Raw genomic sequence first — 27,469 nt, 5'->3', positions numbered from 1 at the left:
GTGAGGGGTGGGGGGGGGGGGGCTAAGACAACATGGAGAACTCGCTGACTCAACCCCTAACACACAACACTCCCAGACAAACATACACCACTCCTTTAGACAACATATTATTGAACTCAATAGATAAATGATCAGCTCAATTCCCCCGAGAAGCCAAATATTGACTCTGGTCTCGCACTTGCAATTTCAATGACAGGGTATCTCATTATAGAGCATGGTCCAAAGTACAAGAGCACCCTGTAGGACTGAAATCCTGGAGGACGGGACGGCTGCTTGAAGTAGCTAGCTCAGAGAGGGAAGGAAAATAAATCAGGCAAGACTTTTTCTGCCATTTTCTTGTTTATCTTCAAGATCACTTTCTCAAGGCAGGGTGCCTTGTTGCATTACATCTTAAAAACGATAAAACCTTGATGTTGTTTTTTCTTGTCATGATTTTCTAAAACTATATACAGTGTAGTAAAGTTCCGGTGTGAAGTTTAATAAAAAATAAATAAAAGATAACGTCTCAAAATGACATTGAGTTGGGTGAACACCTGCTAAGTATTGTATCAATATCAAGGGGACATTACATATCAGTTCCTTTACCATGCTGAATTATGGCAAACCAGGGGCTTATTCAGGAAAGCACAACATTAGACATTTAGATAGAAATGTATGGTGCAGAACTAACATGCTTCTCTGTTAGTCAACTAAAGCATCATGTCAGCTCTATACATTACATTTATATCTGCAACGTACTGATTAAGCCCTGGGAAAAACCTCACAATAACATCTACTTCCAGGTCAAGGGAGGGTAACTTCCTATTACGTGAACAGACAACTCGGAATCTCTTGGCTTTCAAGCAGATGGGTGTACACAACCAATGTGGTGGTGGAGCCTTCAAATGTAGGTACCATCACGCAATATGCATTTACACATTTCTACAAATACAGTTAATATAAAATGAGGTGATGAGATGCTCTTGCTTGTGGGTTGAGAGGTTGCTTTGTTTGCTTGTTGCTGTTGTCCAGAGTTACAGCATTAAGGTCTTAACAGTTGACTGTACTTCTCCTGTACCCGGTAGTCACAGCCCAGGTGAGGTGAGTGCTTAGGTGATATGGGTTATAACATTACATCCTGCGTTCCAACAATTCCTTCTATCTCTGAGCCAACTTCTCTAGAAGCAGCTCTCCGTATGCCTAAAATACAGACCTGTTTTGTGTTAACATTCCACTCCTTGTACTCCGTGTCATATAACAAACATAGCATGACAAGGAGTGGAATGTTAGCACAAACAGACTGGTACCCAGGCTAGCTCTCTATGTGATGTTATCAACATGTCACGATAACTAGCCTTCCAGAGGGGGGTAAAGGATGGAAGGCTGCAATCCCCAACTGGAGGGATATGAGGTCAAGAGGCCACTGTGTTGGTGACATGCCATAACAGAATAAAATAATACAACTAAAAAGCTGGAGATGGGTACAGAGGGTTTAAACGCCTTGGAGCAGTAGTGTGGAGAAAATGCAGTTTGAATATGGCACCATGCGTGACCATCTTTTGTCTGTATCGGTCTAACCTAAAAATATAGCTAGCTCGGATGGGTCAATTCATGACTATAGAAACTAAACTTACCTTTCAAAACATTCCCTAAAAACCTGATGCAACATTCAAACTTTTAATTCACCCAGGCTAATTGCAGTGGTCATCTCAAACCTCTATAACCTCTACAATGCTTTTCATGACTCCAGCAGGTAGAGGGGATAATATAACATAATAAAAAAGGTACTGTATAGGTCTAGACATGGCCTGATATGTGTTAGGTCCTCCTGCTGCCCAGTCTCTTAAAGACATTGACCGACCCTACGTCCATCTGAGCCCCAAAACTCTCCCCTCCTCCAGCCCTGGTGCTGCTGCTGACCTTGGGGCTGGCCAGGGCCAGGCCTGGCCGGGCCTTATTTCTGGTGCTGGTCACCCGGCTGTCCTGGGTGTCGGCGGGCGTTGGGGAGGCAGGGGGCTTGCCCAGTCTCTGAAGCACGCTGAGCTTGGCAGGGGGGAGGCCATCGGTGGAGGAAGAGGAGGAGGAGGGAGAGTCAGTGGGGGGGGGTTTGAATTTCCCTCCTAGGCGGCGAAGGGTGGTGGTGGCCAGCTTGGGGGCCACAGGCTCTTTCTTCTGGGAGGGTGGGAGTCGCTTGAGGACGCCAGCGTACTGTAGGACCGAACCTTCTCCATCACTATCATCCTCCTCCTCCTCCTCCTCCTCATCTACATCAACCCTTCCTGCTGTTCCCTGCTCCTCCTCCGATCCGTCTGCTCGGCCCAGACGACTGAACACACCAGTGGCCTGGAGAGAGACGGGCCATGAGAGCAGAAGCCATGCCCTAACTAACGTGCAACGTCACTCACAGACACCCATGTAACGTGTCAAAAGAGAGGGCTCACCTTGCTGCTACCCGTGGTGGTATCTGCCTTGGACTCGGCTCCAAGTCGCTCAAACACAGACATCCGCTTGTTCCCTTTTTATAGGTAAGAGAGATACAGAGTTGAAAAGAGAAATATACTGTCACACACAGAAATTGAAAGAGACACACAGAAAGAGTGGGATGGTGTTTGGGGGGGGGTGTTCTAGTGAGGGATAGGGGCCATCATTATCATGGTAAGAGATAGACATTCCAAGCCCCATTTACTTTCGACGCGTCAGTCCATAATATTAGTGGGATGAGCATTAAAGGGTGTTGAATGATTAGTCTCCTTGGTTCACCCTGGCCAGAAGGTAAGGCCCTACCTTTCTTGGCCTGCTGGGCCAGGATTCGGGCGGTGCGTGCCGTGGTGCCTTTGGGCATGTTGATGATGTACTTGCCTTCCATCTCTGCAGTCACGCGCCGACGCTTCACTGGCAGACCGTTCCCCTCGTCAGCAGGCCGGCTCAGCACTGGGAAACAGACAGAAAGGATGGAGAGAGAGAAGAGGCAGAGAAAAAAAATAGTGAGATATTGCGGGAGGGAGACGGAGAGAGTCAATATGACACATCTACGCTAGGGAGTTTTCGAGAGAAGGCCAGTCCACACAGAGTGGAAGAAGGGGGTAGCTACCTGCTTTACCACTCTTGGCCTGTTTGTTGGACACTGTCACAGAGATTGCCCGGTTGTCAGGGTGATGGGCTGGTGTGCTTGGCGGTGAGTCGCGGCTCAAGGCGTTGGCAATCATACGTGTGGCGGCTGCAGAGAAACAGGCGGATTATAAACATATGCTGAGGATTCTGGCACAGAATGGCTCCCATGCGTTACCCAAGTGGGTGCTGCTACTCATTGGTGGTGGAAGGGGTGACTTATTGTCATACACTGTTAAGCACTTTGAGAAAGGCGCTACATAGAAGGCAAATCACTGGTATGAAATTCATAACGGTTCATTGTTTTGAATCAAAATACTCACGGGTGTTGGCAGTTCTTCGGAGTTCGGTCTGAACGCTGGACTGTCCTGAGGTTATGGCCTGTGTGGCCATTTTGCACATGTCCTGGAGAGGGGAAGGGGAGGGGGGAGAGAGGCAGCACTGGAGTAACTGCTGTCAGAACTGCATTAAAAACAGCAAGTCTTAAGCCAAAGCACCATATCTCTCTCGCATGACTTGTAGTGCTGCATTGGAGGAAGTGCTCCCAGCATGTGCTGAAAGCTCTTTAAATTAATGACGCAACAGGAAGTGATGGTATCTTTCAGCCCATCATTTCTCTAGACCAGTGGTCTACCAACCTGTCGATCACGATAGACTGGTCGATCTTCAAGGCATTCCCAGTGGCTCTGAATAAGAGCATGCTCTACATAATCCTTCTCCTTACCTGTCGGTAGACCTGTTTGGCATGTTTGAGGATGGCAATAATGTCACCGATGACAGTGATGCCCAGGTCCATCATGATCTCCTTACTGAGGTCCATCAGCATGTTCTTCTGGATCCTGCAGAGAGATTGAGAGAGAGAGGGGGGAGAGCGAGATAAATGTAATTCCTACTAATAGAAGAATGGACGAGAATTTATTCTAAATTAATGGAAATTATTCATGACTTCAATACAAATCATTTTACATTTTAGTAATTTAGCAGACGCTCTTATCCAGAGCGACTTACAGTAGTGAGTGCATACATTTTCATATTTGTTCGTTCTGGTCCCCCATGGGAATCAAACCCACAGCCCTGGCATTGCAAGTGCCATGCTCTACCAAATGAGCCACACGGGACCAATAATAAAATGAAAATGTCTGACAATTTTTCATTTTGTAGTGAACTGTTCCAGGCCAAGGAGTTAAGACGGCCTTTATTACCTGTTGTCCACAAAAGACACGGCGTAGTTGACAGCCAGACCAGCAGGGATCCCAGCATCTTTGAAGAACTGGATCCACTCCGAGGTGGCTGAAAAGAGAGGGAGGAGCATCAAAAACACCTCAAGTAACGGATAAAAATCAAACACCTTGACTTTAATTGCTGAAGTGTTTACAAGTATCTTAACTTTTAAGAGCTATATTACAAAAGTTATGATCTTAAAACATATTTTGACCAACTTATTTTTCAACGGCAATACTAAAAGCCATCAGACGTATTGACCTTCAAAGTAAAAATTCAAAGCCATCCGAATAGGCTAGCTCCATCTACAGTGAGGACAGCGTGCTGAAGTCATAAAACACATGCTCGACCAGCCAGCTGGGTGTTATTTATAAAACCATGATGGGGCGAAATTCCACTGGGGTTCATAGATACATTTGATATTGGCAGTGTTTCCACTAGAACGATACGTTTGCCGCCAAAGCGGGTCAGTGAGGTGTAAAGGACTTCATTTTACAGTATCAGGCACAACAAAATGTGTTTTGCATTAAACTGAGTGGTCTCTGGTTAGCTAACTAGAGGGAGAGACAACAGGCAGCTAAAGTCAGTCCCAACATTAGCTAAAGGGCCCAGGTTGCAGTGTGTGGGCTACTCGTCTCGAACACTTAAAGTAACTTGCTAACTAAACTAGTTAACCAACCGTAATCAGTCTAGGTTTAATTTCACGATGGCCTGCACGAAACGTATGATAATGAAACAAGGCGACCTTTCGGTAGTTGTTAGACTTGCGATCTCCCCTGCAGCACGCTAACGTTAGTACGCTACATGTGTAGTGTGTGGCTGTGGGCTAGCTATCTAGCTTCTACTAGTTGACTTGCTAGTTAGCCAAGTTAACAGTAGCTAGTTAAAGTGAATTTAAATGTTAGCTATCAGTCAACTCGGTGGCGCCAATGATAAACTAGTAATCAGTCCCACGTATGTTCGTGGTAAAAAACTACAAACAATAATGATGCACGAGCAATTTTGAATAGCTAACGTTATCTAGCTAGCTACATTCCAGTCGGCACTGAGACCGTACACACACTATGCTAGCTAGGTAGACATACAGAGAACTAAGTTAACATCCTTACTCAGTATCCTAAGAATAATTGGTAACAATTAAATGTTTGAGTCTTTTTAAGCGATCTTCCACGGTATCTGGGCCCTTTTATGTCACTCACCTGTTGTTACGGACGCCATGTTTACAGAAGGACAGCTTCGTTCGTGACGTAATTTCCGTTGCATTTCTGAAGTGGCATATTTTCGCCACAAGAGTGCAGTGTAAGCCTTCACTCTACTGCCATAAATTGTCGTTCTTTTTTGGAGACATTTCAGTGACATTACGTTTTATGAAAGAGGTGAGGCGTTGGGCCACACCAGTGGAGGCTGGTGGGAGGAGCTATAGGAGGACGGGCTCATTGTAATGGCTGGAATGGAATAAATGTAACAGTATCAAACAGATCAAATGTGGAAACCACATTTGACTCCGCTCCATCTATTCTATTCAAAATAAATAAATTTGTATTTGTCACATGTGCCGAATACAACAGGTGTAGACCTTACTGTGAAATGCTTACTTACAAGCAGCTGAAGGTCGTCGGGTGCGGTTGTGTCTCTCTCTGGCGGATGGTAAGCTTGGCTTATATGGTGTCGAGTAAAGCTTAAACCATGTATTTAGATTATAGTTAGGTATTGTAGGTAGTTTATCTAGGTAGTTATCGTAGGTTATTGTAGGTAATTATTGTAGGTAAGTATTGTATTCGGCTGAGCCCGGTGAAGCACGAGGCTAGCTAACCCACTACCTGGACTAGCTAGCGGGTAGCTACTGGTAACTATTAGCAACTGTGGATAGTTGTTTCCAATGTTATGTCACACTTAAGAGTACCTGTAATTATGCCAGCTAGCTGCCTACCATTCAGCAGTTTTTCTAACCTCATTATCTGAAGAGTTAACGTTAGGTAGTTAGTAGCTACTGTACTCGAAATGTAGCTAGCTTGTTGCTACCTGGATAGCTAACTAGACAATAGCTGGAACGACCTAGCGAACAGACGCGAACTGGCTGAATCGATTCAGTGGCTAGCTTTGCACTTAACTGGCTAACAGTAGCTAGCTCTCTGGGAGTTGCAGCGGTAACTTTTAAAAACAAAACATCAATAAAAAAAAACCAGAAAAATAAGCTAAATCCAAAACGTACACAGATACACAAACCAGAACAACATAAAACGAAACAAAAAACCAACATGGGCGTCTGTCCACGGTGGCGGCTCTGGCACTGGTCGTGGTCCCCACCCCACCATAGTCACTACCCGCTCGTAGCCTCCTCCAAATGACCACCCTCCAACTTAACCCCACTGGATTAAGGGGCAGCACCGGACTAAGAGGCAGCACAGGACTAAGGGGCAGCACCGGACTAAGGGGCAGCACCAGGATAAGGGGCAGCACCAGGATAAGGAGCAGCACCAGGATAAGGGGCAGCACCAGGATAAGGGGCAGCACCGGGCTAAGGGGCAGCACCGACTAAGGGGGCAGCACCGGACTGAATGGCGGATCCTGGCTGGCTGGCTCTGGCGGATCCTGGCTGGCTGGCGGAACCTGGCTGGACGGCTCTGGCGGATCCCGGCTGGACGGCTCTGGCGGATCCTGGCTGGACGGCTCCGGCGGATCCTGGCTGGACGGCTCTGGCGGATCCTGGCTGGACGGCTCATGGCTGGCTGACGGATCTGGCTGCTCATGGCTGGCTGACGGATCTGGCTGCTCATGGCTGGCTGACGGATCTGGCTGCTCATGGCTGGCTGACGGATCTGGCTGCTCATGGCTGGCTGACGGATCTGGCTGCTCATGGCTGGCTGTGGGATCTGGCCGCTCGCGGCAGGCTGGACGGATCTGGCTGCTCATGGCTGGCTGGACGGATCTGGCTGCTCACGGCTGGCTGACGGATCTGGCTGCTCGCGGCAGGCTGACGGATCTGGCTGCTCATGGCTGGCTGACGGATCTGGCTGCTCATGGCTGGCTGACGGATCTGGCTGCTCATGGCTGGCGGAAGGCTCTGGCTGATCCTGTCTGGCGGAAGGCTCTGGCTGATCCTGTCTGGCGGACGGCTCTGGCTGATCCTGTCTGGCGGAAGGCTCTGGCTGCTCCTGTCTGGCGGAAGGCTTCGGCTGCTCTGTCTGGCGGAAGGCTCTAGCGGCTCCTGTCTGGCGGAAGGCTTTAGCGGCTCCGGTCTGGCGGGACGGCTCTGAAGGCTCATGGCAGACGGGCGGGCTTAGCAGGCTCAGTACAGACGGGCAGTTCATGCAGCGCTTGGCAGACGGACAGTTCAGACGGCGTTGGGCAGACGGGGCAGTTCAGGCGCCATGGGCAGACGGCAGACTCTGGCCGCCGAGACGCACTAAGGCCTGGTGCGTGGTGCCGGAACTGGAGGTACCGGCTGAGGACACGATCTCAGGGCTAGTGCGGGGAGAAGGAACAGGGCATGCTGGACCCTGGAGGCACATAAGGCCTAGTATGGTGCGCGGAACTGGTGGTCCCGGGCTGAGGACACGATCTCAGGGCTAGTGCGGGAGCAGGAACAGGCCGGGCTGGGCTGGCGACGCACACCGTAGGCCGTGACGTGGAGCAGGAACAGGCGGGCTGGGCTGGCCACGCACACCGTAGGCTTCGTGACGTGGAGCAGGAACAGGCCGGGCTGGGCTGGCCACGCACACCTTGAGGCTTAGCACGTGGAGCAGGAACCGGCCGGGCTGGACTGGCGACGCACACCGTGGGCTTGATGCGTGAGTAGGAACCCAGGCCGGTCCGTACTGGGAACAGACACCACTGGCCTTAACCGGGATCAGGAACGGGCCGGACCGGACGGTAACACACCTCAGTCTCTTACGCCGTGCCTCCACTGCTTCCCTCCCTCTACTTGGCCAATGGTCCCGTAAATCGGTAGCCTTCTCCACGCTCTCTCTGTGGCAGCCTCCTGCTGCCCAGCCGCCTAGCCATTGCCCCCCAAAAACTTTTTGGGGTTGCCTCTCGTCTTCCGACGATGGCCCTGCTGACGCCGTTGCTCCTCTCTCAGTCGCCTCTCCACTGTTTCACTCCATGGCCGGCGCGATCCATCCCATCCAGGATCTCCTCCCAAGTCCAAGACCCTTTACCGTCCACAAATCTCTCCCATGTCCAGACCCCTTGGCTCCTGGACACGCTGCTTGGTCCTGGTATGGTGGGTAATTCTGTCACGATCGTCTTCTTGTGAGATATTGGACCAAGGCGCAGCGTGTGCAAAATACATCTCTTTATTTTGGAAGAGAGAAAAACACGAAACCGAACACATCCAAAACTAACAAAACAACTACTAAGGGTAAGTTATAACCTACATTTGTGTTTTGTTTTTACATACTGGTAACCAGAGTCGTTCAAGGGTATTCGGGACATGGGTGACTAGTTAACGTTAGCTTGGCTCTCTCTGTGTGTTTGGGCCATGGGAGGATATTTTTTTTTTTCGTTGGCAGAGAGCAATGGCTAGCTAGTATGCTAACTTTTCTAGCTAACTAACCCAAAACTTTACACAACGTTAGACACCGACACGAATGATCTGCTTGGCGTGTTAACACACTGGTGGTTTGTTGTAACCGAGTATTGGTGCTAAACCGTGTTATTGGAGCCTGGCATGCTAGTTGGCTATGGCGTCAAAGGATTCGGTGCCCTGGACGGTTTTCACAGAAGAATACTGTACCAAGTTAGCTTCCTGAATAAACAAGGTTAGTCTATTCCTAGAAAACATTGAACCGCTGTAGTTTACAACAATTATAATTTCTAAAGTGGAAGTTGGGAGAGTTATATTTGAGTGTTTCAGTGAAACGTAAGTGAGGGAGGCCCCGCTCTCTCGCTTTCCCAGATGATTAGTTCATTTAATTCCGATCTCCTTTGCATTATTGTAGCCATTTTCTGTAGTCTGTCAACTATGCGTCTGTCTATCCCTGTTCTCTCCTCTCCGCACAGGCTATACAAACACCTCACACCGCGTGGCTACTGCCACTCTAACCTGGTGGTCCCTGCACACACGACCCACGTGGAGTTCCAGGTCTCCGGCAGCCTCTGGAACTGCCGTTCTGCGGCCAACAAGGCAGAGTTCATCTCAGCCTATGCTACCCTCCAGTCCCTCGACTTCTTGGCGCTGACGGAAACATGGATTACCACAGAAAACACTGCTACTCCTACTGCTCTCTCCTCGTCTGACCATGTGTTCTCGCATACCCCGAGAGCATCTGGTCAGCAGGGTGGTGGCACAGGAATCCTCATCTCTCCCAAGTGGACATTCTCTCTTTCTCCCCTGACCCATCTGTCTATCTCCTCATTTGAATTCCATGCTGTCACAGTCACTAGCCCATTCAAGCTTAACATCCTTATCATTTATCGCCCTCCAGGTTCCCTTGGAGAGTTCATCAATGAGCTTGATGCCTTGATAAGTTCCTTTCCTGAGGATGGCTCACCCCTCACAGTTCTGGGTGACTTTAACCTCCCTACGTCTACTTTTGACTCATTTCTCTCTGCCTCATTCTTTCCACTCCTCTCCTCTTTTGACCTCACCCTCTCACCGTCCCCCCCTACTCACAAGGCAGGCAATACGCTTGACCTCATCTTTACTAGATGCTGTTCTTCTACTAATCTCACTGCAACTCCCTTCCAAGTCTCCGACCACTACTTTGTATCCTTTTCTCTCTCGCTCTCCTCCAACACTACTCACTCTGCCCCTACTCAGATGGTAATGCGCCGTCGCAACCTTCGCTCTCTCTCTCCCGCTACTCTCTCCTCTTCCATCCTATCATCTCTTCTCTCTGCTCAATCCCCCCCCCCCACCCTCTCTGTGGATGACTTCGTCAACCATTTTGAAAAGAAGGTTGACGACATCCGATCCTCGTTTGTTAAGTCAAATGACACTGCTGGTCCTGCTCACACTACCCTACCCTATGCTTTGACTTCTTTCTCCCCTCTCTCTCCAGATGAAATCTTGCGACCGGCCGCCCAACAACCTGCCCGCTTGACCCTATCCCCTCCTCTCTTCTCCAGACCATTTCCGGAGACCTTCTCACTTACCTCACCTCGCTCATCAACTCATCCTTGACCGCTGGCTACGTCCCTTCCATCTTCAAGAGAGCGAGAGTTGCACCCCTTCTCAAAAAACCTACACTCGATCCCTCCGATGTCAACAACTACAGACCAGTATCCCTTCTTTCTTTTCTCTCCAAAACTCTTGAGCGTGCCGTCTTTAGCCAACTCTCTTGCTATCTCTCTCAGAATGACCTTCTTGATCCAAACCAGTCAGGTTTCAAGACTGGTCATTCAACTGAGACTGCTCTTCTCTGTGTCACGGAGGCTCTCCGCACTGCTAAAGCTAACTCTCTCTCCTCTGCTCTCGTCCTTCTAGACCTATCAGCTGCTTTTAATACTGTGAACCATCAGATCCTCCTCTCCACCCTCTCCGAGTTGGGCATCTCCGGCGCGGCTCACTCTTGGATTGCGTCCTACCTGACAGGTCGCTCCTACCAGGTGGCGTGGCGAGAAGCTGTCTCCGCACCACGTGCTCTCACCACTGGTGTCCCCCAGGGCTCAGTTCTAGGCCCTCTCCTATTCTCGCTATACACCAAGTCACTTGGCTCTGACATATCCTCACATGGCCTCTCCTATCATTGCTACGCAGACGACACACAATTAATCTTCTCCTTTCCTTCTGATAACCAGGTGGCGAATCACATCTCTGCATGTCTGGCAGACATATCAGTGTGGATGACGGATCACCACCTCAAGCTGAACCTCGGCAAGACGGAGCTGCTCTTCCTCCCGGGGAAGGACTACCCGTTCCATGATCTCGCCATCACGGTTGACAACTCCGTTGTGTCCTCCTCCCAGAGTGCAAAGAGCCTTGGCGTGACCCTGGACAACACCCTGTCATTCCCCGCTAACATCAAGGTGGTGACCCGATCCTGTAGGTTCATGCTCTACAACATTCGCAGAGTACGACCCTGCCTTACACAGGAAGCGGCACAGGTCCTAATCCAGGCACTTGTCATCTCCCGTCTGGATTACTGCAACTCGCTGTTGGCTGGGCTCCCTGTCTGTGCCATTAAACCCCTACAACTCATCCAGAACGCCGCAGCCCGTCTGGTGTTCAACCTTCCCAAGTTCTCTCACGTTACCCCGCTCCTCCGCACACTCCACTGGCTTCCAGTTGAAGCTCGATTCTGCAACAAGACCATGGTGCTTGCCTACGGAGCTGTGAGGGAACGGCACCTCCGTACCTTCAGGCTCTGATCAGTCCCTACACCCAAACGAGGGCATTGCGTTCATCCAGCTCTGGCCTGCTGGCCCCCCTACCTCTGCGGAAGCACAGTTCCCGCTCATCCCAGTCAAAACTGTTCGCTGCTCTGGCACCCCAATGTTGGAACAAGCTCCCTCACGACGCCAGGACAGCAGAGTCACTCACCACCTTCCGGAGACACTTGAAACCCCACCTCTTTAAGGAATACCTGGGATAGGATAAAGTAATCCTTCTACCCCCCCTTACCCCACCCCCAAACAAACAAACAAAATAAAAATAAATAATAATAATATACATAAAAAATATTGTAAAGTGGTTGTCCCACTGGCTATCATAAGGTGAATGCACCAATTTGTAAGTCGTTCTGGATAAGAGCGTCTGCTAAATGACGAAAATGTAAAATGTAAATGTAAGCCCTTAACCAACAATGCAGTTCAAGAAATATAGTTAAGAAAATATTTACTAAATAAACTAAAGTAAGAAATATAATAAAAAGTAACACAATAAAATAACAATAACGAGGCTATACAGTGAGGGAAAAAAGTATTTGATCCCCTGCTGATTTTGTACGTTTGCCCACTGACAAAGAAATTATCAGTCTATAATTTTAATGGTAGGTTTATTTGAACAGTGAGAGACAGAATAATAACAAAAAAATCCACAAAAACGCATGTCAAAAATGTTATAAATTGATATGCATTTTTAATTAGGGAAATAAGTATTTGACCCCCTCTCAATCAGAAAGATTTCTGGCTCCCAGGTGTCTTTTATACAGGTAACGAGCTGAGATTAGGAGCACACTCTTAAAGGGAGTGCTTCTAATCTCAGCTTGTTACCTTTATAAAAGACACCTGTCCACAGAAGCAATCAATCAATCAGATTCCAAACTCTCCACCTTGGCCAAGACCAAAGCGCTCTCCAAGGATGTCAGGGGCAAGATTGTAGACCTACACAAGGCTGGAATGGGCTACAAGACCATCGCCAAGCAGCTTGGTGAGAAGGTGACAACAGTTGGTGCGATTATTCGCAAATGGAAGGAACACAAAAGAACTGTCAATCTCCCTCGGCCTGGGGCTCCATGCAAGATCTCACCTCGTGGAGTTGCAATGATCATGAGAACGGTGAGGAATCAGCCCAGAACTACACGGGAGGATCTTGTCAATGATCTCAAGGCAGCTGGGACCATAGTCACCAAGAAAACAATTGGTAACACACTACGCCGTGAAGGACTGAAATCCTGCAGCGCCCGCAAGGTCCCCCTGCTCAAGAGAGCACATATACAGGGCCGTCTGAAGTTTGCCAATGAACATCTGAATGATTCAGAGGAGAACTGGGTGAAAGTGTTGTGGTCAGATGAGACCAAAATTGAGCTCTTTGGCATCAACTCAACTCGCCGTGTTTGGAGGAGGAGGAATGCTGCCTATGACCCTAAGAACACCATCCCCACCATCAAACATGGTGGTGGAAACATTATGCTTTGGGGTTGTTTTTCTGCTAAGGGGACAGGACAACTTCACTGCATCAAAGGGACGATGGACGGGGCCATGTACCGTCAAATCTTGGGTGAGAACCTCCTTCCCTCAGCCAGGGCATTGAAAATGGGTCGTGGATGGGTGTTCCAGCATGACAATGACCCAAAACACACGGCCAAGGCAACAAAGGAGTGGCTCAAGAAGAAGCACATTAAGGTCCTGGAGTGGCCTAGCCAGTCTCCAGACCTTAATCCCATAGAAAATCTGTGGAGGGAGCTGAAGGTTCAAGTTGCCAAACGTCAGCCTCAAAACCTTAATGACTTGGAGAAGATCTGCAAAGAGGAGTGGGACAAAATCCCTCCTGAGATGTGTGCAAACCTGGTGGCCAACTACAAGAAACGTCTGACATCTGTGATTGCCAACAAGGGTTTTGCCACCAAGTACTAAGTCATGTTTTGCAGAGGGGTCAAATACTTATTTCCCTCATTAAAATGCAAATACATTTATAACATTTTTGACATGCGTTTCTTTCTGGATTTTTTTGTTGTTATTCTGTCTCTCACTGTTCAAATAAACATACCATTAAAATTATAGACTGGTCATGTCTTTGTCAGTGGGCAAACGTACAAAATCAGCAGGGGATCAAATACTTTTTTCCCTCACTGTATACCGGTACCGAGTCAATGTGCGGGGGTACAGGTTAGTTGAGGTAATTTGTATATGTACGTAGGGGTAAAGTGATAATAGTGATAGTGATAGATAATAAACAGCGAGTAGCAGCAGTGTACAATGAGCCCATCCTCCTATAGCTCCTCCCACCAGCCTCCACTGGGCCACACACACACACACACACGCACACAACAATTCACCTTGACAATATGTTGCTGTTTATTGAATGCCATTTTCTCTACAATAAAGATTTGGACGGTAATATACACAGTTACGGACGGGATAGCTCACTCAGCTTTCACAGTCTATCAACAACAACGATTGTTGACAGATATAATGTCATAACATTTGGTCCATTTGAAAAAGATAGACAGTACTGTATAATATAATCAGAGGTTAAATTGATTCATTCAGAAACAGATAGAAGAGAAGGTTATTGAGCATTACATTTCATCAATTATTATACTTATTTTATGCATTGAACAAGGACAAACATGTAGTTATCAAAGCACCATCATTAGATCTATCACTTGAGTAAAAGTATTTGTACCACTGACGCACCACCTTCTCAATATCCTCCAATAAAACCCATTTAGTTTTGGGCCTCAGCTGCTACAAATAGTCTCAAAATGTCTCGAGTATAAATTCCCCTCAAATTTCTGTGTCCATTTTCATTAGTCACTGCTGATCACAACAATGCAACCGTTGCTTCACAGAAAAAGACAAACATATGTTTACATATACAGTCAGAATAGTTTTTTCTAGAGAAGGAATTTGAGGAAGAGACAATGGTTCTATAGAACGAAATAACTAAAATAAGGCATCAAAGGAAAATGCAAAGAAATGTAGGTTTTTGAAATTGTTCATTAAGATTCATATATTTATAATCAAAGTCTGCCCCTCAACCTCCACTCAATTAGGTCAAGACCTCTTGGCCCAAACATAGATACAGGGGTATGTGAATGAAAGATCACGGTACAATTTATAACGGGGGTTGAAAATCACAGCCATACATGATCACACTGGACACATAGCGTAGCAGAAAATGTTAATTAAGCTCTTCATATGATTTGCTACATGTCTATCCCAGAGGATATGAGTGTTGCATTTCAAAGTTTCAATTTCAATACATAACATCGCAAGTTTGCAACTCATGGAAAAATAAAGCATTTGTCAACCACACAAATGGTAAAAGACCTCTTGTCTGTTTCAGTCAGTCTTATATCAGGTATTTGTATGGAGGCAGGTTCACTGATACAATAAGGTTACAGAGTTTATTTATCATTTCTACATATGTCCATGGCCCATCTCAACTTTGATTGTTAGAAAAGGAAGTTCCAAAATGACTTATCCTCTCAGTTCTCTACCTCTGCCACCTCAATCCTCCTCTCTCTATTTCTCTGTCTTTACTTTTCAGTCTCTCTCTCTCTCTCTCTCTCTCTCTCTCTCTCTCTCTCTCTCTCTCTCTCTCTCTCTCTCTCTCTCTCTCTCTCTCTCTCTCTCTCTCTCTCTCTCTCTCTCTCTCAGTTGGCCTCCAGTGATGGTGTGAATAAACAGATCACACGAGGGAGGTGGTGTGAGGGCAGTATTGGCCACCAGCCTGGACACTGCAGAAAATGCCACCTCCGGAAATGAGAAAGAGAGAAGGGTAGGAGGAGGGGGGTTGACAGTGAGCAAGCATCTGCTGTATGTGTGTGTGTGTGTGTGTGTGTGTGTGTGTGTGTGGTCTATATAAAGAACACCTTGGATGGTACAGATTAGAAAACTAGACTTATGTGAACTGGACCTCATTTCATGTTCTGTCCAGTGCTGACATAGGTGCGTATTCTTCCAAACCGGTAACCGGATTTCCAGGGTAGGACAAAAATGACATAACATTCTCTGAGAGAATGCATGGTTGGGATTCAAGACATCAATGCGACACTGTTTAAGGTGTGAAATAAGAAGAATATCATCGGCATGAATATTCTAACATGCTCTCGTCCAACTCTGGAGACTTGATAAGACTTGTTGTACGTGAACCTGCCAGAACAGGATGTTCTATGATAAGTTAATCTGATATACTATTTGCTTCTACATCTGCATTGCTTGCTGTTTGGGGTTTTAGGCTGGGTTTCTGTATAGCACTTTGTGACATCTGCTGATGTAAAAAGGGCTTTATAAATCAAATGTGATTGATTGATTGATTACTATAGGTAGCACCACAAAACCATTCTGTACACGAGCCATACTTATCCAGAGCGTGCCATCTATCAGTGTAAACCCCTTTCACACATCATCAACAATGCCATGGTAGATCCATGGATGGAAATTAAAAGGCATGGAAGTTCGTCACTCAAAAAAGGCATGTGAGGCCTGTCCCTTGTCTTACAACTTAAGCCTGGCACATAAAAATGGAGGGGCCCTCTTTTAAATTCACAACTAAGACTTTAGCCCATCTAATGATAAGCCAAACATTTTTTTTCTCTATCACACCTATCACATATTTCAAGTTATGCAACAATAACTACTATGAGGTGAATTTTTTAAAGAGAGAAACTCTCGAAAAGCTCTCAAAAAATGTCTGTTGATTGAATCACACGATAATAACTACTTTATTGAACAAGAATGCACACGGGACTCTAACAGACTGTTCTCAACAAAAACATTCAATAAAAAATTATTTGCATAATTAATATTTTAATATGTATTTTGACATTCAATTCATACTAGTTTCCTCATTTTGGGTCCGAAGGGGACTAAGTGGTGACATTAAGCTTTGGCGGCTTAGGCATTGGGACTGACCTCACAGAGAAAAACAAACACACAGGCAAATGTAAAAGCAAAAGCAATAAATAGCACCACCTCAATAATCTCATCATACTGACAAACTGCAATACATACAGTATCATGTGTTAGATATAGTTATCTTGAATAATGTGCTTTATATATAAAACATATGAGCACAGGCAGTGATAACGTGCGTCATGTTGAGGGCATGGTTAAGTATTGTAGTTTATTATAATTCTTTGTTCTTTTAGAAAAATATCAATTTTAAAACCAGCCTCAATAACTGCACCTCTGTTTCTTCATTGACAAAAATATCCCATTTATATTTTCAAACATTCATACTTTACAATCATTGTACATACACTTAAATATACACATTTTCTGTATGTATATGCATATGCTTTTAAGTATACTTTTGACACATTTTTTATAGTGCACAACATGCCTCTGAAGTTGCCAATCCTAAGATAAAAAATAAAATAATAACACAATAATAGTTACAATGCAATAATAATAGTAACTTTAAGGGGAAAACCTCCCCTGAAAGAACAAAAACCTCTGGCAGCGACAACACAGGTAAGAGTGGAGGACAAAGCAAAAAGCAAAAAAAACATAACAAATGTCACTTGAAAATAAAAGGAACAGATTCACAGGCAAATGAAGAACACATACTCATAAACACCACCTCGTCTTGTCTCCTCTGTGTATCCGGCTCTGTATTGTGCTCTCTCATCGTGTCAACCTCAATCAAGAAAGAAATAAGCGGCCCAAGTGGCTCAGAGTGGGATACACTCACAATAAAGGCACCTCCCACTAGGGGAGGCACAGAGGCCACTCATCCCAATGTTCAGAGGTTGGTTGAATATTCCTTAAAAATTATATCTTTAAAAACATATTGGTTCACATCTGATACCAACAGACTCATGTCTGACAAAAGCTCTTTACCAAAAGTACATTCCTCTCTCAATGTTTTTTTCTCACCATTATATTTTCTCTGTCAAAGGTAAGACTTAAAAACAACAACAGAAAATACTTGGTGATAAAGGAGGGGGAAGAACATTGTACAAAATAGTATCAGTAACGAATGGAGAACAATTCAGATGCTTGAAAGCGACGGTATGAGTATTTGTGTGGAACCAGGGTGAAGAGGCTTTGCAGTATGGCGGTAAGAGGTAACCCATCCACACAGTTGGCAAGAGCAGGATTTTTTTTGGCTTTTTAAAATTCAATTTAGGCTTAAGAGTACAGGGGGCTCATCCTCTCTCTCTGCCAAAGTTTCAACTCTCCCTCTAGACCTCTGCCTCTTCTCTCACCCTCCCGCCGTCCTCATCTCACCATCACAACACAAGTCTCATTTCATCTCCATCGTTTCAACATCCAACAATGGCTCAGGAGAAGAAGGAAAAGAGTAACAACACTTTTGCATTTGTGTCCATCATATTTTGTGTCTTTTCAATGTGTGTGTGTTTGTTTTTGCTTTTGTTTTTTAAAGGTCTGCTTTGAGCGAAACACTCCAGGACTCCTCAGTGGGGGGTGGGGGGGGGGCGTCCGTGTCCGTGTGGGGGGACGAGGGGGACGTGTGAGGTGGGCCGGCGCTCAGTCAAGGTCCCAGGGGCTGGAAGGGCTCGGCGTGCTCTCAGGGTTCGAAGACTTCAAAGAGACAGAGAGAGAGAGAGAGAGAGAGAGAGAGATACAGAGGAGGGAAACAAAGATGGAGAGATGGACGAAGAGTAGACTGCAGGATAAAAGGAGAAAGAGCCAGATAACTGGAGGCTGTGACGCCCTCCCCTTTCCAAGTCACAACTAATGACGAAGAAGCAAGAGGAACCAATAGGATGAGGAAGGCAGGAGGGGCGAGCAAGAGCTCAGTAGTCTGGCCTCACAAAGAAAGACCCAAACCTAAGTCCTTCTTCCCTATTTCAGCTTGCACAAATACATTCAGCATGAAGAGAGGGATGAAACAGATGAGAGCAGGAGCAGTGAGAGAGGGATGACCGACAGAGGGAACGAAGGGGAGGATAAGTGTGCTTGTGGGATCGCAGGTGAGCGAGTTACTATTTACTGTATGCACTGTACGTGCACGTCACAAGACGTTGAAAGATTCATTGTGAATTAAGCTGGGTATGATGTCAGAGGATGTTTCACAGATCGACTGACAACTCAGAGCCCAGAGTTTTAGACTCAATTTGAATTCACTTTAAATACTTGATTAGTTACATTTAGTTTTCTCATAAGGACAACAGTGGCTTATATGCACTAAATGCTATGTGGTCAAACTTTGTTTGATTTCATGTTTACTTGGTCTGAATGTGTGTGCGTTTGTATGAATAATTAAATAATGCATGTTTGTGCATGTTGTTGACCTCATCTACCTTGAGCAACTGGTTTTTGCCGTATGTAAGTGATTGACACAGGGGCGCGTGTGTGTGTGGTGTGTGTGTCTGTCGGTCAGTCAGAGCGCGAGCAGCGAGGGTGAGTTCAGGGAATCAGAGGACTGCTCGCTGCTGCTGTTTCTCTGGTTAGCGCTGACCCCGCAGGCTCCCTCTGGGTAGCTGAACACAAATGAAGATGTGTATGAAGGGTTGTAGCTGCCAGCGGCCGCGCCATCATGGTGACCACCACCCCCACCGTCGGCCACCAGGCACGGCCCACCCGGCGCAGGCTCGCATGAGCCATAGAAAGAACTAGAAAACGCTACCTCCTGCATCATCCCCGGCTGCGGCTGAACCTGTTGCTGTTGTTGCTGCTGTTGAATCTGTTGCTGCTGTTGAACCTGCTGCTGCTGTTGAACCTGCTGCTGTTGTTGCTGCTGCTGTTGAACCTGCTGCTGTTGAACCTGCTGCTGTTGTTGCTGCTGCTGCGAAGAGGAGGGCTGTGAGGTGTAGGCGGGAGGCAGGTAGAAAGTGTCCTCCACAGTCAAGCCCACGATGGAGACGGGGGCCTGTAGGGGCAGTAGGGGCTGATGCTGGAGCTGTGTGGAGCCAGAGGCCTGCTGCTCCTGGTAGGGGATCTTGCAGCTGGGCTGGTGAGCCACCAGGACAAACTCCAGGCGCTCCTTCTCCTTCTGCAGCTCAGAGATCTCAGCCTCCAGCTCAGACTTCTCCTCCTCCAGGATGTCAGTCTCCTATGGAGGGAGGGAGGAAAGGCGAGAGATAGAGAGAGAGGGAGTAGAGGGTTAGACAAACAGATGTTCTAATTCTATATATGTGGAGGTGGATGCATGGCTATCTTTCTAGATATAGATAGGCCTACATGTTTCCACCTTGAAATAGATCGTTTAGCCCATGCTAGGACTGGTAAATTAGACTATAACAACTGTAGGCGCAATAGACTGTCACAAGCACTATAATCATCTTCGCTCTCTTCAACTTCTGTTAATAACCAGCCCCTTAAATAACATGATGTGTTACTATTACTCACATACACAGTCATTACCATAACCTAGTTATGTAGCGTAACACACTGTATATAATTATTACCATAAGTCATTTTGACAGTAAGAACCCAGCCAAGCTCACCCCTTGCAGTCTGTCAGTGAGTTCGCGCCGGCGGTTTCGGCATTTGGCGGCTGCCAGCTTGTTCCTCTCGCGTCGAACACGCCTCTTCTCCTGCTCCTCTGGAGTCAACTGGAGGAAATTAACAAGGAGGGATTAAAACAAACACAAACGTTGTCTTTGCCTCTATCTCGCTAGCTTAGAATAACAGATATATACAGTTGAAGTCTGAAGTTTACATGCACCTTAGCCAAATACATTTCAACTCCGTTTTTCACAATTCCTGACATTTAATCATAGTAAAAATTGCCTGTCTTAGGTCAGTAAGGATCACCACTTTATTTTAAGAATGTGAAATGTCAGAATAATAGTAGAGAAAATTATTTATTTCAGCTTTTATTTATTTCATCACATTCCCATTGGGTCAAAAGTTTACATACACTCAATTAGTATTTGGTAGCGTTGCCTTTAAATTGTTTAACTTGGGTCAAACGTTTCAGGTAGCCTTCCACAAGCTTCCCACAATAAGTTGGGTGAATTTTGGCCCATTCCTGCTGACAGAGCTGGTGTAACTGAATCAGGTTTGTAGGCCTCCTTGCTCGCACACGCTTTTTCAGTTCTGCCCACAAATATGCTATAGAATTGAGGTCAGGGCTTTGTGATGTCCACTCCAATACCTTGACTGTGTTGTCCTTAAGCCATTTTGCCACAACATTGGAAGTATGTTTGGGGTCATTGTCCATTTGGAAGACCCATTTGCGACCAAGCTTTAACTTCCTGACTGATGTCTTGAGATGTTAATAATAATAATAATAATATGCCATTTAGCAGACGCTTTTATCCAAAGCGACTTACAGTCATGTTGCTTCAATATATACACATAATTTTCCTTCCTCATGATGCCATCTATTTTGTGAAGTGCACTAGTCCCTCCTGCAGCAGAGCACCCCCACAGCATGATACTGCCACCCCCGTGCTTCACGGTTGGGATGGTGTTCTTCGGCTTGCAAGCCAGCCCCTTTGTCCTCCTAACATAACAATGATCATTATGGCCAAACAGTTCTATTTTTGTTTCATCAGACCAGAGGATATTTCTCTAAAAAGTACGATCTTTGTCCCCATGTGCAGTTGCAAACCGTAGTCTGGCTTTTTTATGGCGGTTTTGGAGCAGTGGCTTCTTCCTTGCTGAGCGGCCTTTCTGGTTATGTCGATATAGGACTCGTTTTACTGTGGATATAGATACTTTTTTTACAATGCCTATCAGAAGCTTCTAAAGCCATGACATAATTTCCTGGAATTTTCCAAGCTGTTTAAAGGCACAATCAACTTAGTGTATGAAAACTTCTGACCCACTTGATTTGTGATACAGTGAATTATAAGTGAAACAATCTGTCTGTAAACAATTGTTGGAAAAATTAATTGTGTCATGCACAAAGTAGATGTCCTAACCGACTTGCCAAAACGTTGCTTGTTAACAAGACATTTGTGGATTGGTTGAAAAAACAAGTTTTAATGACTCCAACCTAAGTGTATGTAAACTTCCGACTTCAACTGTAGATGTCTCATCAAATACAATATCATAAAAAATGTGGTGAATGTGTTAACTATGGCTGTCTATCCATTTGACATATAAAGATTGACACACAGGGCATACACACACACTTACAAACACACCAACATCTCCATCGTCACTCACAGACTCGTCTCGTACACGGCGACTACGGGTCCTGGACTGGCGCATGGGGCCCGGAGCTGGGCCTGGCCCCCGGGTATCAGAGCCTGCGGGAGTAAAACCTGAGCCAGAGGAATAACTGGGCCCTGGCAGATCATAAGGGTCTACCAGGGACACAGACTGGGTCATAGTAGAGGTCCCCATCCCACTCTGGCCAGAGGCCTGGGACGAGATGAGAGTTGGCTGCACCATCCACTGCAGGTCCTGGCTGCTGGTGATGGCTGTGACTGTGGGCACAAAGGAGCCTGGCATGTCCACTCCTCCACTGCTGCCCCCAGAACCACTGCCTACCCCTTCCCCGCCTCCAGCAGACACACAATCCTGGAACACACAGAGATGGAGGGGTTAGGCATGAACACAGACAGAGAAATTTGATGCTGCTATACAATGCAATGATAACACGTGACTTGCTCTTTAAACATTGCTTTGTGAACTATTTAGATGTTGATTTCCTTGAACATAAGAGGGCAGATATCATAGCACAAGATTGCATAGCCTTGATGTCCATAAGACACACACTTTCAGGGTACAGTTTGAAGCACCCATTCTAATTACAAGTTATCTATAAACAAACGTTGAATAAAATGCCACCATTGCAAACATTTACCATGTGGATAAGAAGATGACAGCTTTAATGCATTATGATACTGTTATAAATGCATTGTAAGACTAGTCATAAGTATGTATGTCCCCCTTATAATGTCTTATTATGAGCTCATTACGATCCTAACTTAATAACAATCAATTTAAGTCAGTTGAACATTTGCTACATATAGAGACATAACACATTTAGAACCCTTATAATAACATCATAAAGGCTCATACAAGCTTATAAGAAGTAATCAAGCCTATCAGTAAATGTCCCTCTTATGGAATGATAGAATGCCAGTGAGAGTTGGAGTCTCCCAAAATTCCTGCACAACAGAGGTTATAAATAGATCACTGCAAGAATAGATTTAGGTGCCCAAATCTATCCTTGGCTCTCTCTGCTTTGATTAGACCTGAGGCGAGCAGTGATGCCATAGTAAGCTCGGAGTGGCATTAATATTCATATCAAAGCGTGTAAGTCAAGGGGGCATGCAGCTTTGAAGAGGCCGCCTAAACCAATCAACTCGCTCAAATAAGTCAAACCCCCTCCTCCTTCCTCCTCCCCCGTCACACCCCCGGCGTTCCCTTAGCAACGCAACGTAACACTCCAAAATAGAACGCATTTACGTCACAGCAAGCCCTGAACAGGGAGCGTGGAGAGAACCGAGCAAAGGCGGAGCTTTTTGTGCATACGCAGGAGAGTGCCAAAGCGTTGTCATCCATTGCGTGGCGTGCTGTAAACCTACCACCAAAGACAGTACACGTTGCTAGTAGCAGTGGCACAGCCTGAGTCAGAGATCATGCCGGCAAGCCTTTACTACAATACAATTAAATGCCTGTATTTTTCAAGGACATTGGCAGCATATTTTTCGCATGGTTGATCAGACATGAAAGGGAAATATTATTGCCTTTCCCTATCATAGAACCTATGTAATAACAAGCTTATAATAATGATGATACTCAGGTTGATAAATCCTAACTCTGCATGGTAGAATTCTAATGCGACAAGGTATGACCGCACCAGCATTTGCAAATGCTACTGAACTGTAAAGCATCATATAAAATAATTATAAACTTAACCCATATTTCTGGAATACAGCCCACCGCCACATCATCATATACAACATAAATCAGACTTCATGCATTATTATATAAACGTCTGTTAAATGAAACGTTGCCTCAATATTACAATAATCAACTTTGGAAAGTGGGGGAAAAGGACACATAAGCTCCCTTTCTCGAATCATTGCTCAAAGTAAAGAAATGTGACTTATTGGACCTACCTGTGATGCACTGGCCGGCGGGCTCCCGAAGGAGTCCACTGAGGAAAAGTACTGAGACTCAATAGACAAGGACAAACTTCCACGGGAGACGGAATCAAAGTCACCGGGGAACCCTTGGAACATTAATCCGGCGGAGCCGAGTGAGAAACCTACAGTTCCCGGAATGAGTGTGATGTCACCTGCAGTTCCAGCGCACACACAGGGGCAAGGGGAGAGAGGGGAGACAGCTGTCAGTTTGCTGTCATTGAAATGCAGTCTCATGTATCTAAGATATGGTCAACAGTTAACATGCATAACTGGAAACCTTGCTTTACGTGTAGCCTACATGTATATCGGAAATAACGTAATAAGAACCGTGTTGCTGCATTATCTAACATTCATGTTTAGAAAGTATTTTACCGTTAATGTGTTCCTTATTGTGCTCCGGTAAGATGCTCTTGGTCTCTTTCCAAAAAAGTTGCATGAAGAAGGCAATCCAGTTCCCTGCTAAGGAAACTGTCCTTACGTTCCGGATTTTTAAAAACTCATTGATCCAATTCAGAGTCCGCTAAAATATGTCCTTTGTCCGTTTTTCCAATGTGCAATTATAGATCCATGTAAAAGTCCACTATGGGTAAACTGATCAGCGATATAGAGTCACAGTCCACAGAAGCGAGTCTTGTCTTATGAATGAATCCATGGAGTACGAGCGAAGCATTGTAAAGGACACGAAGTCCCGCCTAGGAGTTCCGCTGACGTACGTGCCCATTTATGGAGTTGTGTTTTTGTTTGGTATCCTTGGTAATGACGTTTAGCTAGGGATTCCCTCTCCCACAGAAACCGTACAGCAGACGAGAATAGAAAATGTTACTAACACAGCCACGAGATATTTCTAACCAATAAACAAATTATGATAGTAAATTTAATGAAACAACAAGTTTTAGTGTGCACTTAGCCAAATTGTATATTGTAAAGCAGATGAAAGGCGAATCTAAATGCACTTGTTCTTAGTATTTTGGAGGTAATAATAATAATAATAATATGCCATTTAGCAGACGCTTTTATCCATTTACATTTACATTTACATTTACTTCATTTAGCAGACGCTCTTATCCAAAGCGACTTACAGTCGTGCGTGCATACATTTTGTCTGCTAATGTAGACTAATAATGATTTTTTAGACTCAGTAAACCGCCTAAATATTGTAGAGTTAAGCTCCAGATCAAGTCAAACTTTGAGGGCTAGTTTAGCCCATTGCCTAATGAATATGTTAAAGAATAAGACAGGTAAGATTATTAATGTACAGACTGTCTGCCTCGTATACATATTATTATTATTTGCTTATGCCTAAAGAGATACATTAATATATAAATTAATATAGATCTTGCATGTAGGTCAGTAGATATATTGCCTAATATATACTGTAGGCTATAGCCTAGTGACAATGAAATGGGATATTACTGAAATGACTTCTATGCTATTGAGAAAAATCAATGAAAAGTAGGCTATGGGACAGGCTACTTCGTACTGGCACTATTCAAGTAGGCCTATTTAGACCGGTTGGCCATCATAAACATTTGCACATTCCATTGTCGATTTCTTACGCAATTATGTTGCTTTGACATTGCTCACAAGAGGAAGGAAACCCACCAGGCAAAGAGAGGAAATCCTCTTGAGTAAACTTTCTCACGGACACGCCCTCTGGAGTTCCCTTTCTTGAGGAGGCCGTGGAATCCCTCGTTCTAGAACGGGATCATCTGCTGCTGGGATTTCGACAGGTTTTTCGCGCTGGCAAGTTTGAACACATTCATTTATTGTTCTTTATCATCAATATTAGTTTATGAGCTGGTCTTTTAGACTGAAATGAAGAAGGTCGAACCTAAGCATACGAAGCAATAAGCAAGCGTTTTTGGACTTCCATTCGACATGTGTTTGTATGAGTGGAGCATCTTCAGGTAACTAATCTATGGACTGTGAGTAGCTATGCACTCATGCAGAAGTAGGCAAAATACACTATGTGCTATTCATGAGTGTGGGGTGTGAAATTTGCAGAGGGCGTCGCTGATCAAGGATTCTGTTGTCAATTTTTTTTCACACAAGTTCCCAGAATAACAACGAGGGATATCCTTTATTGAACAGCCTCCAAACATTTTACCAGAAAATATGTAAACAGATTGAGGCAGAGCGTTCCGACACGGACAGTGGGCAGCAGTGACGGAACTACACTGCTGTCATTGCAAACATCATCCTCTGTCGAAATGCACAGAAACATTATTCATTTTCTGTAGCCTACTCCTCCCTACGTAAAGACACCAATGGGAATATGGCAGGTGGGAGGTGTGTGTGTGTGTGTGTGTGGAGGGAGGGGGGGGGGGGGGGCTGTAAAATACATCGGTGTGTAAAAGGACAGGGAATAGTGGGGATAAAAACAATTAGTCGGCACTACAACGTCACGGATGAGGAACGTTCTGTACTTTGTCGGTGCTCAATCGCGATGAGTAATCCGGACAGATGGTTCATGGCAAACTCTGAGGTCATAACAATACCACATAAATGTACCTACGCTAACTACACAGGAGAGCAGCAAGTTTTGTATTATATTAGAGGAAGGAGGTTCATAATCAGGGAAGTTATCAAGAAGATAGGGCTGGAGGGCTATTATTGAGATCAATCGTATACCTAAAGTTTCACATTCTAACTGCACTGACTGTAACAACGACAACAAGCTGTTTAAGAAAGGAAAAGGTCGTTTAATTGAGGGATACAGTTAGCATCTGCATCAGGCAAACACCAATTCACTTGTCATAAACAGATCTGCACTGCAAACTGAGGCTAGCTAGACACACACAAGAAAAGCCAAGGCGTGTACAGCATGTTTAATAGCATGCATACATATATAATCAATCTAACGAGTCTTGTCTATATTATATAACGGCTAAAACCAGACTAGAACGGTTTTACAGACAGACCATGTGCTTGCTATCCCTTTCTCACCACGACGAGTCTGCTGCATGTTTATACAGTCCAGCGTTGCGTTGCATTGGAGATACCGTTCCAACACGCCTGACGTAAAGACGTACAAATTTAGTTTTTTGTTGTTGTTGTTGCTTGGCAACCGGTTTCCGCAGTAACCAGTTCTTGAGTGACAGGGCAGGGGCAGAGCGGTAGTTGAGGCACGAATAACATGGCTGACTGAAATGTAGCTATTCCTCGAGTCCACGAATTCTCTCGTTTAACAGCGTATTTTGCGTGTTTTAAAGTTGGTGTTATAGCCCTGCCATCTCCGTTCACATAAAAGTTAAAGGTTGTGTGGTTTTGCATGCATACATCTAACTTTTAGTCTTGTGAAGCGTCCGGAGATACTATTGCTAGCTACAACAGCGCAGCACAGCAAGCATGCTAGTTAGCCTAGCTACAGCAAGCTAAATGGTCTCCTAGCTTGCTTTTCAGGAGATTCCACTTGGTTGCTTCTCGTGGCTAAATGGTTTGGTCTGAATTAATTCTTGCAAAATAGTGTATATTGTTTCGCCTAGGAAGTTAGCCATTCAGGAGCCATCTGCATCCAAGAGTTGTTAATGCTCATTTTCATGCTAAAGTTATGTTACGGACATTTCACATGCTGCTTGAATAGAGAGATGTGGTGGTTTTGAAGTTCATGCATAAGTGCAGAATATAAATCTGCTAGAAGTCTATGTGGTGCAAAATTAATGAGGTCTTACAACATTGACTGCCACTTATTGCACAATATTATTATCGACCATATGAATACTGCTATACCACAAGGTCATATAGTTGGCTACATTATTTGACTATCATTCATCATTTTCTTAAGCAAATGCCTGAGGCTAAATTTG

General features: G+C 45.4%; 2 protein-coding genes across 4 annotated transcripts; both read right to left on the bottom strand.

The window, feature by feature from the left end:
• Nucleotides 1-457: 457 nt before the first annotated feature.
• On the bottom strand, nt 458-5,559 carry LOC121560532 (uncharacterized protein C19orf47 homolog). 2 transcript variants are annotated; one of them, XM_041873472.2, is made up of 8 exons: nt 5,508-5,559; nt 4,290-4,377; nt 3,812-3,926; nt 3,411-3,492; nt 3,071-3,196; nt 2,764-2,910; nt 2,421-2,494; nt 458-2,322 (listed from the first exon to the last, which is right to left on the bottom strand). In XM_041873472.2, exons 1-8 carry the CDS (start codon nt 5,524-5,526, stop codon nt 1,798-1,800), a joined length of 1,176 nt encoding a protein of 391 aa, XP_041729406.2. In that variant the 5' UTR covers nt 5,527-5,559; the 3' UTR covers nt 458-1,797. The 2 variants fall into 2 exon arrangements, with proteins under 2 accessions (XP_041729406.2, XP_041729413.2); XM_041873479.2 differs by having other exon boundaries at nt 2,839-2,910.
• A 12,523-nt stretch (nt 5,560-18,082) lies between these two features.
• On the bottom strand, nt 18,083-24,286 carry LOC121560548 (protein fosB-like). 2 transcript variants are annotated; one of them, XM_041873492.2, is made up of 5 exons: nt 24,036-24,286; nt 23,637-23,815; nt 21,700-22,086; nt 20,058-20,165; nt 18,083-19,663 (listed from the first exon to the last, which is right to left on the bottom strand). In XM_041873492.2, the coding sequence occupies exons 1-5, from the start codon at nt 24,097-24,099 to the stop codon at nt 18,992-18,994; spliced, it is 1,410 nt and encodes a 469-aa protein (XP_041729426.1). In that variant the 5' UTR covers nt 24,100-24,286; the 3' UTR covers nt 18,083-18,991. The 2 variants fall into 2 exon arrangements, with proteins under 2 accessions (XP_041729426.1, XP_041729432.1); XM_041873498.2 differs by having other exon boundaries at nt 21,730-22,086.
• Nucleotides 24,287-27,469: the final 3,183 nt, after the last annotated feature.

The sequence above is a fragment of the Coregonus clupeaformis genome, chromosome 5, assembly GCF_020615455.1.
Source record: "Coregonus clupeaformis isolate EN_2021a chromosome 5, ASM2061545v1, whole genome shotgun sequence".
NCBI lineage: Eukaryota > Metazoa > Chordata > Actinopteri > Salmoniformes > Salmonidae > Coregonus > Coregonus clupeaformis.
Note: the sequence above shows the minus strand (reverse complement) of the source record. Positions and strands in the feature narration are given on the sequence as shown.